Source organism: Stegastes partitus, unplaced genomic scaffold (assembly GCF_000690725.1).
Source record: "Stegastes partitus isolate 25-593 unplaced genomic scaffold, Stegastes_partitus-1.0.2 Scaffold465, whole genome shotgun sequence".
Lineage (NCBI taxonomy): Eukaryota > Metazoa > Chordata > Actinopteri > Pomacentridae > Stegastes > Stegastes partitus.
In genome coordinates, this window is record NW_007578196.1 from 226,626 (window position 1) to 243,303 (window position 16,678).

Here is a 16,678-nt window from a genome sequence, read left to right on the forward strand (position 1 = left end):
TGGATAATTTTAACAACATGTGGAGAAAAATCCTGGTTTTAGCGTGCTGGGCACTGGATATTGAACAGTTTTTTTAGTACTGATTTATCTTTGACTGTAGATTTAATCAGTAGTCAACAACAATATTTATGATAATCATAGCCATGCCATTTTTACAAAGGCAGCCTTTAAGTGCAGTAGAGTTACAGCAGTAGGATGCACACTCCATCCAGTGGTACAAACAAGCAACAACAACGCTTTCAGTGTGGGTAATGCTAAAACATGTTGAGTTCAAAAACAAAAACAAAACAGAGACCTTCATATTAAAAAACAGAATACTCCACTGATATAAAATGCTCATACATTTTTCATGCTGTCTCTCAGTGTTTCTGCAACTGTCATGTTTTTGCAACTGTGTTTATAAAACACGTTTCACCTCCGTCACCAGTTAATCTTCACACACAATTACTTCATGCAGCTCTAATATGCGATCAAAAACATTGCAACATATAAAACGCTTCGAGCATTTTTTGTGGCCTAGTGCCTGCAGATTTTATCCAAACAATTATACTGTTCTGTCTTTCTCTTTTTCACCTTTTACTGTACATCTCCACTTCATGTCACACATATCTAGAATCAGCTAATCATATATGTATAATAAAATAATACAATCATAGAGTATTTCTGTTTTACTGTACACTTCATAGTGTGAAACAAAAATAGAGAAAAAAGCTAATTTACAAAAAAAGGGGGGGTTCACATAGGTTCAGTAAAAAAAAGAGCATATCTCGCTCTTTTTTTTTTTTAGCCCAGTGCACAGTGGAGACTGAAAGTAAACATTTCACAGGTACAATGCTGGATGTTAAAAGTCTGGTCTGCTGACAGGATGAACAGAATTTACAGTAATCCTCAGCCACAGTAATGATGACATAAAGTCAGCAGGGATTCAGGAATCTTAAGGAGAGGTGTCTAAAATACCTGAATTCCCACAATAAAACACACCCACATGACAATTGAAGACGATGCAAACAGGAGGCCTTTGAAGTTTACTACTTATGATACAGGATTTTAACCTTTCGGTTACATTCAGAGATTCTTAATATGACAATGTTCTCAGAGCCTTTTTCCAGCTGGTACAGTGAGTAATTGGTAAAGCCTTTAAAGGACCACAGCATCAACAACAGAATCGTCATGAGGGCATATGTTAAAAATCTCATAAACCGGTACATCACGAGAGGTTACACCGCTGGTGTAGCAACAAGGCTTTAAGAACAGTAAATGAGCAGTAAATGATCTACTGCTGGCTCACACGCTGGTACCCTTGTCTCTGATGCTGGTGACTCTGAGCATAAACTTCTTGGTGCTCCTGCGGTAGCGTGGCTGAGTAAAGTAAAACAGAATAGGGTCCAGAAAGCTGTTCATGCTGGCAAACGGCCTGGTGCTCTTATAGATGACTGAAAACAAGTTTTTAGTCTCACACCGGGCACTGGTGCGCACCACCAGGTACATGGTCTTGGTGAGATGAAATGGTAGGAAGCTGATGCAGAACACCACCGCGACAACAATGATCATCCTCACAGCTTTGTCTCGTTTCTCCCCAGTCGCCATGGAGACGCCCTGGTAGGACACTGGCTGGCAGAGGATGTGGGCCATCCGGCAGTAACACACCATCACGCCCATAAAAGGCAACAAGAAGCCAAGAAATGTCAGAGCCATGCCGTAAGGATAGTAGTCAATGGAACTGTCTGGTGTACTTAAATCATAGCACACTGTGCGGTTCCGCTGGATTCCTGTTGCAGCGAAGTGAAAAGTCGGCGCACACAGGATGGCGACCACCAGCCACACGCCTCCACAGATGCACCACACCATCCTGCGACCACCCTGCTTGTGCCACACCGCGAATGGATGGCAAATGCCCACATAGCGCTGCACACTGATGCAGGTGAGGAACAGGATGCTGCCGTGCAGATTACTGAAATGGGAAAACAAGAGAGAAATTACTGTTAAATATTGTCCTGCCACGTTCCTTTGTTCTGTTGTGTACTGTATTGATCACATTTGTGTATTAGAATATGAACTCATCTCTGCTGTAATTAACACACTTACTCTTGAAAAACAATGATTGTCAAGAGCTGTGAATGGCACCGAAATAATACTACAACATGAGCAGAAACCAGTATATTTGGAGGTAACTTACAATGAAGGAAACAAAAAATTTTAAATATTTGATCATCTGAAAGCTCTAAGATCAATATATAAGAAAATCACACCGCTTAGGTTGTTAGTTTGCTTCAAATTTGATGTCAGATCATCCGACAGAGGCTGAAACTGCCTCTCCTACATCTTTCTCATGGCCAAATAAGGCGGACTGCGTTCAACATTTTTGGGAACTTTATTTACACACAATCTTCTGCTGCTTCTGTTGAATGTAACACAACAACAAGTCTTCCAGGAAGCTTCAAGAAAAATTGTTGGAGCCAATTTCTTCACTTGTGCTACTTAACCCATCTCACCTCTTTGTTCTTTTCACCCCACCTTTAAACTTTGGGCTTTTCAGGAATGAACACTTTTGGTTTGCTGTTGGCATTGCTTGTTTGAAGCATACTGAGACATTAACAAAGACTAAATATCCTCATTCTAACTTGCAATACTGTACAGCTACAAATAGATCTAATTAATCAATAGTCAGTGAAGAACCTACCTGTAGAACTGAAACCGGACCAGTTTACAGGCAAACTCCCCAAAGGGCCAGTAGTCATGACTGCCATAGTTGTAGATGAGCAACGGAAGAGACATCACATACAGAAAGTCAGCTATGGCCAGGTTGAGCATGTAGATGTTGTTTTTGGACAGATTGGGCCTCGTCCCCCATATCTTTAGTATGACAGCAGCGTTGAGAGGAAGGCCGAGCAGGAAGACAATGGTGTACACGGCAGGGAGTAAAATCCGCTTAAAGTCCTCCTTGTAGGTGCAGGGAAGAGGACCGACGCTGCTACTGTTGCTGCTGTTACTGGAGAAGAAGCTGTCTGTTGTGTACGGGTCTGTAGGGTGTATGCTGGTGGAGAACAAGTCCAAAGGGAAGGTTTTCGAGATGAAAGTTTCCGTAGGGAGGGAGTTGAAAGAATGTGGCATCTTCACATTCTGGAGGGGAAACAGGAAGATACACAAAAAAGCTTTTCAGAGTGATATTATTTTTAAATGAAATAAAAACAGGATGAGCACTAATTAATGGGATTTTGTCACTGTATTCTGAGTTAAAATTAACAGGAGATATCCCCATGCAACACCTAAAAATCTAAATATATATGGATCCAAAAGCACACAGACATAGTACATCAGCCTTACTTAGAAGTGGTATTGTTCTTTATATACTCACAGCATGTAAAAAGGAGAACTAAGCGAAGCTAATTTTCAGACTCAGTTCATGGTTTGAAGGTGTTCAGGTTAGGATGAATGAGCAAACATAAATTAAAAGTCGCATGTGTGCATGTGTATGCATGTTTCAGAGTGCTTCCACTGAAAATGAATTTTTCAATCTATATGTGCTGATTCAAGGGAGACAAACTCTCCACCAGAGGGCACAATAGATTAGTATGATGTTCTTTAATATGGCAGAGAAGTGTTCACCTTGAGCCCTGCCAACAGTGGACTTTTAATCCCGGATATTATTTATAAGCCAACAGTTAATCAGCTGGGTAATTGGGTTCAGTTTATTGCTATTTGATAATGGTGCAGCCGAAATACTTAGTGAGCTCTGCATTTAGTATTACCATTGCAGTCTGCATTATAAAACTAGGTTGGCTACATTGGAGTATTTGTGGGGTAGCTGTGAGCAACAGAAGTATTCATAGTGAGTCTTATACAGTATGTAAAAGTAATAATACTGCCACAGAATAATTTGAATGAAGTTAAAGTACATAAGCACCATGAGTCAAGTGCGTTCACTGTAAAGAATGACCCTTTCAGAGAGCTGAATTATTTACTTGATTCCCATTCAGGGATTTCATTGTTGTAACTAGGACACATAATTCCAACTCTCATGACTTTATATGCTGTTGGACAGTGATACTTAGTGTTTAGCAACGCGAGGGTCGGGACCTCCATGAGAGTAAATCTGATGGTTCAGGAGGAGATTAAAGTGATACAACACAACAAAAACATAATCCCTCTAATCTTTGCGGTGTCTGGACAAAAAAAAAAGCAGCAATCACTTCTTTGGAAGGGATAACAAGCAAAACTAACATTGGTTGTGTGAGGTCCCCAATGAGAAAATGTATTATTGTATTTCAGATCATCATAAGACTATCAAGTAAAATCCTACTGAATACGATGAGGTAAAGGGAAAATATTTAGCATCTCTGACATGAAATGGAACAGAATATCAATACCTTATAACTATACTAAAAACCTAGTAACCTACAAGGTTACAGACAGTTGCAGGCTGCTAGTACACCAATGACAATACAATGGAAACCAAACCGTTAGATGATGATAATTTAATGTCTTCATTATTTTTTAATAAGTGTAAGCTTATTAAGTTGCTCAAGTTTTGAACGGAAAACCACTGCAGACTGTCTGGTCTCCCACTCACACCTTACACTGTCTGGAACAGGCTCATATACACAGAGATTAATCAACAGTTTAAATTATTGCTCTCCCCTCAGCATCAGTCATATCCATTTCCTTCATGGCAGCATGTGGTTGAGTAAGTGATTTGTATAAGCCGCTTCCCCCGTAGCCTTGACAGACTGTGACTCACAACATTTCACAACTAACACCCCTTCAGTACAAAAGTCGGTGTGCATGAGTGTGCACATGTGCGGTGTCTTGTAAAACTGCTTAAAAAAACTATCCTTGTGTGTGTTTTTGAAAATTGTATTCGAGAGGGTTTGAAGTCAGCTCCTCTGTGTGGGTGCATGAACAACAGTGACGCATGAGTTCATAATTCCTGGTAGAGTAATTGAAGGAGAGGAGGAATTGAGCGGAGCAGTTTGCGAGCGCAACGTAAAACATTTCTCTACACTGAACCGATACGCATTCAGAAGAATAACAAAACAAAAGTGCGCTGCACTCTGCTTTATTTGCTGATGACTCATGCAAAGTGCAATTCATATTTATGATTTGCTGAAGTCCATCTCAGGAAAGGCCTTGAGACCAATTTTGAGGCTAAGCTAAAGCACAGTGATGCCAGTACACTTATCCAAATCTGTAAGCTTTTTGAAAACGCTGCACTTCAGAAATTGCAGTCCACTTGATGTTGGTTGGAGAAGAGATGTCTTGTTTTTGCCTGACTGTGCCTTTTATGGCCAGCTTTTGTGCTCAGGCTTGCCTTTAGTGCGCTCACTATGCCAAACCTCCAGGGACTAAGTGTAATGAAGCACTTTTTTTATGTGATTTAGTATAAAACTGCAAAATAGATTCACTTTCGTTAATGCTCAAATTACAGCCAAGTTTGTTAGTATTCATAACATTGGCTTGCATGTACACTTGAGACGTCAGAGGGCGAGCAGAAACACGACACTAAACGTATTACTTACTACTTCACCAAAGCACTAAACAGGTCACTGCCAGGTCTGCTTTGTCTTGTAGACCTGTAAGGTTTCCAACAACACAGAGATGAAAAACGAAAACGCACACATGCTGCATCCTGCAAGCCCTCGCAAGCAAATGATCGGTCTTAAAGCCAAGCCCAAATAAACGCTGCCAGCTGAAACAACTCTGATTCCCACACTGAATATGTGCACCTCATTATGATCTGCACTGTGGTGGAGATAATTACATATTATCAACGACAGCGGATATTGTCAATGAAAAATGTACGAACAGTTAGAGTATCAGTTTATTTTTAAATCAATCTATTTAACTCTGTGTGGTAAATGATCATTTAACTGAATCCATATTGAGGAGAGCATGTTTAAGATTGCTTTCCACAACTGTCAAAACATTAAGTCAATTAGACAAACAATGTCGTTCCATTTACTTCAAATACATCTTATCAAATCACAGTATGCTATAAAGGTGCAAAAAGGAAAACCTAACATAATTTGTGAGTCCTGAGCTCCTACTGGATCATAATTAAAGCATTCACTGGAGGAAAACAGATACACATCACAAACTCACATTACACTTCAGGTGACAGCAGTGTGTTATTTTTGCTTTCATGATGAATGACTTTGCTTCTGCAGCTTAACAGTAAACAGAATATGACACACAAAACAGTGCTCCTGAGTCCTGAAACCATGCGTGTATGTGTGTGTTTTACACTCCACGCAGCAAACAACAATCCCAGGACATGTGTATGTATGTGCAGAATGTTTGTGTCTTTGTGCAAGCCTACAGTGAGTTCTTAATAAGAAGTTTGTTTACTAAAATGACATATGATGCGTAAAGCGTAGATATAGACAAAGATTAGAAAAAAATCTAGATTATATTATCAAAACATAAAAAGAAAGTCATGTGTGTTTAATGAGATCATCAAAACCACATGCTTTCTCTATCCCGACACTTTCAGCAAACATTAATTAAAGCGTTGCTCATCCACCTTTGCAGGAATTTTACAGAATTTATTGTGTCATTATGGGTGTGAAGGCGTCATCTACTTGCTCTGTGACTCAATGTTGCTTTTTCTTCCCACTCAGCTGTAGTATTTTTTGGCAGGTTTACAGCTGTTTCTGTGGTTCAAGACTGATTCTGTATCAAGACACTTGAAAGTTGCTCTAATTGTATCACTTTAGGTTTTAATGGGCATGTGATGTGATGTTGAAGGGGTTTGTTTTTTTAGCACATAGATGTTAGATTCTGTTTACTGATATTATTCTGTACTGGTGTTACTCTTTAATACCTAATTGTTTTCTTACCATTTGTCTGAGAAAGAAGAGCAACTGTACGTTATATAGTACTAAGCAAAGGGACTGCAGCTTGTCTACACTGTCAAGAAAGATAGATTACCTTTCATTTAGTAATGTGATCAACAACAACACCGCTGTTTCATGCTGTCTTCACTTCTACCTCTCTTACCCTAAAAAGTGCCAGCTGAAGGCTTCGGAAGTCCAAAAAGGTTTGTGGAGAATGCGGGCATCGATCCCGCTACCTCTCGCATGCTAAGCGAGCGCTCTACCATTTGAGCTAATTCCCCTGTAAGATACAGGATATAAAAAAACTGCAAATGACATTGCATTTAGAGGTACACACCCACAGTCCAAGCCACTGGAGTAATGTTACCAGTCAATGACATGTGCACTCTCCGACGCTGCCTTCTGTTTATATCTCTGTCACATGACAAGAGAGACACGCTGCTGCATACTCTCTGCTCTGACGTCTGCCAAAAGGCTGCGCTGAGTGTCACACATGATTATTTATAAACCAGGATTGAAAGAATGTGACTGCAACTCTGGACAAATATGGGAGATTAACAGCTGAACTTAACAGGGTTGTAAATGAAATACCACATATTAAGTTTAATGGTTATCCTCAGCAGGTGGATTTGGGAACATCAGGACTTGCAAACCTGTGAACATCCACAAGGTTGTCAGTGACCTGTTTAAGCTAGGATGAGTGTTAGGGTTAGGTTTTTCAGAGTAATGATGTAGCCACATGCACATAGTCACAAACAGTCGGTAATAGGTGTTACTTTTCAAGTAAAATCTGGCATTTCGACCTTACAGTTCTGTTCTAAGGTTTTTATTTGGATAAGCCAGGGAGGTAAGAATTTCAGAAGGAGTGGATATTAAAAGGAAGCGCAGCACAGGAAAACCCAGAGTACTGTATGTCAACATCTGCAGCAATGACAACTTTTTGTTGAGCCTGGCTAAAATGGTCTTTAATTCAGATGCAGACACACAGCAAATGGACAAAAACGTATACACCTACAAACCTTAAAGCTGCACTTAAAGATGATTTACGTCAACAAACTATGTATAATGTCAAGGAATTGTCAGGAATAACAAACCACCAGAACTCAGCAGTTCCCCTCAATGTCACAGAGAGATTTTTTTTGTGTGTGTTTCAGTACATTATTTTAGTTTTACAACTCACAACTTTACTGGTTGGGTTTAGTAAAGTTGCTCTGATTAGTATTGTTTCCAGCAGTAGCAGCAGGAAGCTGTTTGCAGAGAAAAACTCAAACACACTCACTGCATACCAGCTGCCAAGCACCAAATGACATACAGACAGAGTTAGTGTCTCGGTGGTTAAAATGTTTGAGCATTTAGCAGCCACAGGGCCAGATATTCCCCTCAGGAGTTGGCCGAGACCAAAGACAAAAAAAAAATCAGAAATAAAACTTCAAGTGTCGCATGTACAACGGCCAACCTGTTTGCCGTTAAATGGAGATAATACTGTACATCAGTGTTGGGTAGCATCTTTTTTTTCCCTGCCCTTGTGTGGTTAAAAATCTAAATATTGCTTATTTGAGTAATTCAAAAACATGCTGTTCCTTGGATCATCTGATTGACGACATATTTAATCAAATGTACAAAAAAATAGATGAATAAATAATTTAAATGACTGGCATTTAAGGTGATTTGTTAGATTTTCTCTCTGCCATGGATGCAATCCAGACTGGCAATTCATGGTGCTATGAAACTGTTAAAAAAAATCTGCAAACCCTCACATCTGATAAATTTGAATCATAGAAATGTGATATGACTGACAAAAACAGCAATCTGTTCAAGCCAACACACCCACGAGACGCTATAACCTGCTTTCTATAGCTGTGGCAGCCACTCTGTGTCTGTCTGGCCAGCTTCAGAGATGTTGCCCTGCAAGAAATCTAATCTAAAAAGGGCAGATGACTGGCAGATAAGGGCACATAAAGAATGACACTGTACTTGCAGACATTCTCTATCTGTGTAATTTACACAGAGCAGGAGATGTAATGGACAGAGGAGGGAGATGCAGAGTTCAGCAGAGCAAGTGGCGAACGATTCAGCTCTAATTACTTTCCCATCTTTGATTTCTACCGTCCGTCCCTGGCCACCCTAATCAATGATTCATGCCCGCTGCTCCTCACTCGCTGGCCCCCATGCAACCTCTTGATTTGCAAACATACACCGCCAGCCAAGCAGTTAGGAGAATACACACATCTACGGTGGGCATCTACATGAAACCAGGCTAGTTCAGCAGGAGAACATTAGTCTGCTGTACAGACAAATACAGAGATGTGGACTTAAACATGTAAACCACATGCACGTGTACACATCAGCACAATACCATAAACATCCTCTCTGTTTGATAAACATTATTTCATTTTACCAGCAAAGACAGATGAAGCTACAATTGTAAAACATGCACAATTGCATGCTGCAAATACCCCCTGCCAAACTACTAATTATCTAAGCTAATACGTTCCAGGCTAATTCAAGTCTATCAATTTTGCAGCCAGGCACTGTGGCCATTACACAGGAGACATATTAAACTAATCTGCTGCAGAAGGGCGATGAGGAAGGCTGGTGTTCCAACATACTGCTTGCCATATGGTCAAGAAGATGACAAACCAGTTGCTTGTTGGATGAGACACATCTGCAATGTGTGCAATCAGTCTATAGTCTTAATAAACAATTTCAAACTCTCCTTAGAGAGCAATCTCTCACATAGCAAACAAGCAGCACACACAGTGGAGCAAATCTCCCATTTCTTGGTCTTTCCAGGAAACTAAGTGTGCAGATGGTTTGATTTCCACAGAAGAAATGCAAAAGCTTTAAGTACAAATATGGGCATTGCTGCATGGCTGACCGTAAGCTGTGAGCATTACTCAATTAATTTAATTTGCCTTAACTTGTAGACAAAAACGTGTTCCTGCACGTCGCTGTTAGGATTTCACAAGGCATGTAAAGACTGATCGACGGCAGATCACACTGTCCTCCGTACAACTTCCCCGTGTGTCGGGCTGTTGCCACATACAGGAGGTCTGATGAAAGAGGTGCACAGCCAGGATAATGGGTCATCGGTCACTGAAACCAAAATGTGGATACGCCACAAGGTTCTTTTTAGCATGATGATATCGGATTGTTTCTGTTTCAATCAGCTGGATGTCATGATCACGTTAGCTGATTTCCGTTTAGAGTGAGGATATTTCACAACGCCCTAATCACTCATTAACGATCCCACTCGATATCATTTTCAGTCGACAATGAGCATTTGCAATTGGATTTGCTCCAAGCAGGCAAGGATCTGAATCTCACAACGATGCAGAAGTATCCAGAGTTTTTGCTTAGATTTAAGTAGCATTTTAGGATTTTGTATTAGCCTGATTTGAGACTTATGAATCATCACACATCTTAGAGTTGTTCAGCCATTCACCTGCTGTTATGCCCAAAGTTTTCCTTGGATTGAAGAAACAAAAACTAAGAAAAAACTCACACCTTATTGAAATGCTGACTCACTGGCAGACATAAAGGATGGAAAAGCCACTCACTCAACACTTCGATGTGCTTATTTCAACGAATAAAGATCGACTTTCCAGCCTAAGATAGCATCTTAGCTACAGAATATTGGTTTATGAGATGGATGCACCAGTAACTTGTTTCAATTTGAATTGAAAACAGCTTTTATTTTGACATATTCTTTTGATCAATATAAAAAAACATCAACTTAAGTGCTGATGTACAAATGAAAACAACTTTAGCATTATTCCTTACTAAGCGGTTGATCCAAAACTACACATTTTTTCTTCCACATGACATGACTATTTTTAGATCTTTAAACAAATCTCTGTTTGATTGGTTCCACATCCAGTAAAAATTACCAAACCAAATACGACACCAAATCTAATTCGCACCACACCAGACCTATTTAAACTGCAAATCAGCAATTAAAGGTCTGAAAACAGCAGCCAGTAGTCACTCAGACAACCAAAAGGACACTTCACATTGACTTGTTTATTCTATTTTTTGTTCTTTTTACCGATCTGTTATTGTAATAATAAGGGTTTGTTGATAATGTACACATCGTCGAGAAATGCACAAATATTTTTTGTCTTCATTGCTGCCCAGTCACTTGTTTTTGCTCTCGATTGGTACTTGTTGATAGAAAAACATGTTTTTTCAAACATGTGCAGCTGCAAGTTGCTGTAAGATCTTGATACCCACCTTTAGTCCGGCAGAAAGCTTATCAAACGCTTAGCAATGTGGTGAGCAGCAGTTAGTCTGTGCCCTGCGGTTGCTGTTGTCATGGGTTTGTGGTGCAGAGGGGATGAAAATGCAACTCTGGTGAAAGCAGAGTCGGTAAAACACAAAAACAGAACAAAAACTAAAGAAATGTCTTTACTGTCTTCACTGGCTGACTTCCCATTGCATCACTGGCAACCTTGGAGAATTATACAGTGGGTTTTTCTAACATTATCATTAGTTGCTATGGCTTTCAATGAAGATAAATTATTGGAATCATCCCTCAAACAAGAGAGCTCAGATTTATCTCAGGACATTCCCCTAAATTACAATCGGAGTGTATTTAGGATGGCACCCAATGGCCATTTGATTATTTACTCAGTGAGATAATGCTGTGCACTTAACTTTGTCTTGTAAACAACTTTGGCCTTGCTTTGTTGTCTCTGCCCGGCTATCAACTAACTCTTGTTTCTCAAAACCAGAGTTAAGTTAGTCTGGTCCCTGTCAGACAGAACAAACACCCACAGAAGCCTGACCTCTGCCTGGCTGAAAGGAATCTTTACTAAAAACACGGTAACAATGCCGAAGTCCCAGGGCCAGCGTGCCAGGGCTTCACACATGACAGCATGGCTACACCATTCTTGGATATGATGTAACGACTTGTTTTCACTGGACTTAGGCAGAGTCTCATTGTTGCTAGAAGAATTACAGAGAAAACACATATTAAGTTGTGGTACGTGAGCAAATGGCATATCTCTACTTTTCCACTGTTGTTAATGGCAGAAAGCATACATGTAATGTTTGTTTAATATACCCAACATTTCCAACCTTTCAGTTATGAAAATTTGCTGCCTCCTTGGTCGCATGTGACACTACACTTCCTATCTAATTGTTAAGATTGTTGGTTGAACAAATTAAGATATCTGAAGGTGCCACATTCACTTTAGACAGCCATTAGCATTTATTTTGTGGCAAGGTCCATATTCTTTACAGGGTTTATTTACTTCTGGTATCGATCATACCAGACAGCTATAAAAGATATCATAAAAACAGCAGATTTCTCAAAGAATGTGTAAGCTTAATCTCCTCTTTCTATAAAATATCAGTATGATTCCAAGTTTCTGAAACACTGGCTATTCTCCTGTGGTTGATGCAGATATAAACAGACAGTTGTTCTATGGCTAGTTGTCACACAACTCTGGTCACATCACATCTGATACTCACATCAGGCTTGCAGATATTCACAATAGTAAGCATGAATAAGAATGAACCAAACACACCGCACATCTGGTCTGTTTTTTTAGAATTTTTTAACTAATTCTGTGGTGAAGCATATGACCTATATAAATGTAAACACTTGTCTTTGAAGATCTGTGGACGTCCTTTTCTCACGCTAAAAAAACACGACATCAACTTCACTGGGGAAAGCGGCATGTTCCCAGGATGAATTCACAGCCCCATTCTTGTGGTTTGCAACTTTGGACATGACGGCAACAACAAAAATTTCACCTCATTTGACTGGATGATTTGCCAAATAGGACACCATCTTCTGGAAGCTTTACAGAGCTGCTGCCACAAATATTCCCACCTGGTTTGTGCTCACAATGCACAACATGTAGCATGCATTTTAACAGCACCTTGCCTTAGGGCACATTGGATCTGGTTCTGTAGCTTGCCACACTTAGCGAGAACATGACTGTACTTAAGCATGGAATTTGATTGAAAGCACGGGGAACACAACATGAAAGGAAAACAACAAATCTGATGTTATCACAGCAGGCATAAGCACAATGACAGAACACCAGCTTGTTTTCATCTGCACAGGAGAGACAAATTTTCCCCTGCAATAACAGAAAGACGACTACTAGGCTTGCAGGGTTGTTTCAGGCACTAGAGCGCATGTCAAAGAGGATACAAATTTCATTATTGCACATTTTCAGATCATTTTACATCTAATCACATCACATCTACATATAGCAAACAGATGAAACTGAATGAAATATATTCAAATTAGTAAATCATCAAAGCTCAAAGTTTGCAAACAATTAAATAGAACCTGAAAAGATCTAATGAACTTCTTCTATATACTGTCAGGCTTTATTTAATAATTGTAGGGCTGCCATTCATTATTGTCTTTATCTGTTGATTACTTTTTTTTGAAAAATTGGATTGGTTGTTTTGGTCTAGAAACGTAAAAAGCTGCACACAGCAAGCAGAAGAGAAGAAAGTAGACCATGTTCTCTTTTTGTGCAACTGTGGAGAGTTTACAGTGTCTGATCTACTGCCATTTACTACATGTAATAATAGTTGTATACACCTAAGATGGAATGCGAAAGCTACGGAGCTGATAACGATGAACTACGATGCCTTGGAAATTTGATAAGTAGTGGCAACAAAGTCAAGGCTTTGAATACACACGTTCTGATTTATTTGACTGCAATAACTTGGAAAGGTGTTTTACCTCCGTTCACGAGTTAGTGAGAAGAGGAGACAGCAAATCAAATACAACTTACCCTGAATGACAGCCAAACAACTGCAGCAACATCAACAACAAGTTGTGGACAAGTTGGCCATGGCAGAGAACTCGTCCTGCTCCCTATTTCTTCCTCTGTAGTAACAAAGAGCAGCTCAGCGTGGAGGGAAAACAAAGTCTCGGTGAAAAAAAAAAGTCACTTTGAGCTCACTGAACGCTTTTTTTATTTTTTTTACTACGAATATGTGAGTTTTGAACCCGCCGCTCGTCTGTCCCGGATCTACCTGCCGTAGCTCCGGTAGCTGCACTTCACACACTGCTGCTGCTGCTCCGTTTAACTGTGCGCGCTACACGAACCCACGAACGCGCAAAAGGGAACGGCTTTTAAAGTAGGTTAGGTTATACGGAGCCCCGGAAGGTTACGTATTTTTATCTCGTAATTTTATTTTTACGCTCAAATATACACATTCTTCCACAGTGACACCACATACGTGGGAACTACATTTATGACTGGCTGACCGGCAGGTGCACTTTAGTAGTAGCTCAAAAATATAGTTCCGGTCAGCAGTTTAATCACCGTTCCAAATCAAGGCGCATGGACCGTCAAAGTGCTGGAAACCATAGCAACAGTAATAATGCTTCATTTTACCTACAAATTAATTAGTTACAACTGTGAGTTAAACTGGCGAAAGACACACTTTAAAATGAGTGCAACAGCATATCCTTTCCTTTTCATTTTCATGTGACCATCGTACAGTGCCTATGAAAAGTTTTAACACTTGTTTTTTGTTTGTTTTTTAGATTTTCACTATGTTTTGAATTTGAATATCCATTTCAAAAGACTTTTTTTCTGGCCAAGAATTTACAAAAAAAAAAAAAAAAAAAGATCATTTCATGTCAAAGTGAAAACAGATTTCTAGTAAGCAGTAAAGTATTTACCTATTTCAATACAGATGCAGCCAGTTGGTATTTGAAGTCACACAATTAGTGAAACTGAGATCATCTGAGGGCAGTGAATGTGCCTCGGGTTATCATAGCATAATGACACCTATAACTGGAAGGTCTGGTTAATAATCTATCGGTATTCCTAATTATAAGTACTTCATGATTACAAAAGAACACTCCAAGCAATTTGGACACATTGAAATTTCTTGATTACTGTTAGTCTTTATTACTTTTAGATAGAATTCGACACACCATGTACCCAATTGTGTGTCCTACAATTTGGGTATATCTATCCACCATGCCATACCATATTTGCACATATCTGTATGTATGCAAATCCATCATGAAGACAAGGAAGAGATATTGTAAATGTGTAAATCTGCCTAGAGCAGGCCGTCCTCAAAAACTAAGCTACCGTCCAAGAAAGACACAAGTGAAGGAGGCCACCAAGACATCTATGACTCCTCTGAAGGAGTTACAAGTTTCTGCAGCTGAGTTGGGAGAGAATCAGCATACAGCAACGATTGCCTGTTCTTTATCAGTTAAAGCTTTATGGGAGAGTGGCAAAGAGAAAGTCACTGTTAAAAAAAAGTCTAATATTAAATCTAGACCAGAGTTCACCAGAGGATATGTGGAAGATTCATTGTTCTTTGGTCTGATGAGACCAAAATGGAGGTTTTTGGCCATTGGACTCGATGTTATGTTTGACACAAATGCACCATCCCCATCATGAAGCATGGTAGTGGCAGCATCATGATGTGGGGAAGTTTGGACTTAAAAATAACTGTGCACTTATGATCCTTGTGCAGCCTGACAGGTTTACAAAGAAGAATGGGGTAAAATTGCAGTGTCTAGATAAGTGGGTGCAGCCATTTATTTTCCTTTCTTCCCTTTTTTTTTTTTTTTTAACTATTTGACATTACTTTTTGGAAATCAGTTTTTACTTTGACATGAAAGAGTCTGTTTTTGAAAATTCTTATCCAAAAAGCCTAATTATTCTGATCATGACTCAACGTTGAAAAGCAAACAACGGGAAAACACACTGTATGTGAGCAGAGCCATAGCTAGAATTTGAATAACACTGAGTCCAAGTCCAAGTTTTTCATATTTTATGGTGGGCTGCAAGGCAGCTCAGTGGTTAGCACGTTGCCTCGCAGTTAGAAGGTCGCCGGTTCCTGTCCTGGGACACAGGGCACCCGGGATCTTTCTGCATGGAGAGTTTGCAGCGTGGGTTCTCTCTGGATTCTCCGGCTTTCTCCCACAGTCCAAAAACATACTGAGGTTAATTGGTGATTCTCAATTGTCCGTAGGAGTGAATAAGAGTGTGCTTGGTTGTCTGTCTGTCTATGCAGCCCTACGATAGACCCTGCCTTTGTCCTAAGTCAGCAAGGATGGACTCCAGCCCCCCATTGTTTTTTTTGTTTGTTTGTTTTTTTCTCGTTTCATCAGTTGGTTTTAGTTGTAGAAAAAACAAACTATTTGAGCCATAAGCATTTCAAACACATCGTGGCCCAGCCTTTTTGAGTGTGATAAATGTCTGTTTGCAGCTCAGTGATGTCATACGCTGGCATTTTTTTGCGGTAAATGTAATCCTGACTCTCATTTCGTTGGGATTTTATGAGTATTTAATTGCAACTACTTCTGTGGGAATTGTCAACATCACTGTTTCCTGCTCTGCATCTGGTTTCCAGCAGAACAATACCAATATAATGAGTGCTACTGACTGTGTCTACTTCTGGACACATATTTGGAAAAATGTCACAAAGTACACATTTCTGTCAGAAATTCTGTCTAATTCTGAACACATACTAGGAAAAATGTCACTAAGTACACATTTCTGTCAGTGACATTCATAAAGAAGTTGGGTTTTATCTAGTGTAAACAGAAATAATTGTGAGGCAGCCCATTCTGCTCCCTTCAGTCCTTTATTGTTCTCATTGGATTGACCATAGTCAGTGTATTTTTAAAACTCCCACACAAAATAGCACATCATTCATATAAGTTGTCCAAAATGAGAAGTGTATGGTGCAACCATGTAATGCTTAACAAATACAACAGAGTGGATAAATAAATAATGACTTCCTCCATAAGGGTCGGCACTTCAAATAGGAAACAAAAAAGAGAGTTGAGTTTATAACAGTTCAGTGCTATCAGTGAAACCATGTTATTAGATCAA

The 16,678-nt window shown here is 39.6% G+C and overlaps 1 protein-coding gene and 1 non-coding gene across 2 annotated transcripts; both read right to left on the reverse strand.

The window, feature by feature from the left end:
* Positions 1-734: 734 nt before the first annotated feature.
* p2ry6 (pyrimidinergic receptor P2Y6) lies at positions 735-13,972 on the reverse strand. Its single transcript, XM_008286703.1, has 3 exons — positions 13,598-13,972; positions 2,681-3,120; positions 735-1,951 (listed from the first exon to the last, which is right to left on the reverse strand). Exons 2-3 carry the CDS (start codon positions 3,109-3,111, stop codon positions 1,285-1,287), a joined length of 1,098 nt encoding a protein of 365 aa, XP_008284925.1. The 5' UTR covers positions 3,112-3,120; positions 13,598-13,972; the 3' UTR covers positions 735-1,284.
* trnaa-agc (transfer RNA alanine (anticodon AGC)) lies at positions 7,042-7,114 on the reverse strand. The gene has a single exon. It is a non-coding gene; the product is annotated as a tRNA-Ala (tRNA).
* Positions 13,973-16,678: the final 2,706 nt, after the last annotated feature.

Bases quoted from the DNA above. Each gene is read 5' to 3' on its own strand.
- p2ry6 (XM_008286703.1), bottom strand. From the start codon at position 3,111: ATGCCACATTCTTTCAACTCCCTCCCTACGGAAACTTTCATCTCGAAA. The intron at 1,952-2,680 runs GTAGGTTCTTCA...TTCCCATTTCAG, and splicing joins GTCCGGTTTCAGTTCTACAG to TAATCTGCACGGCAGCATCC.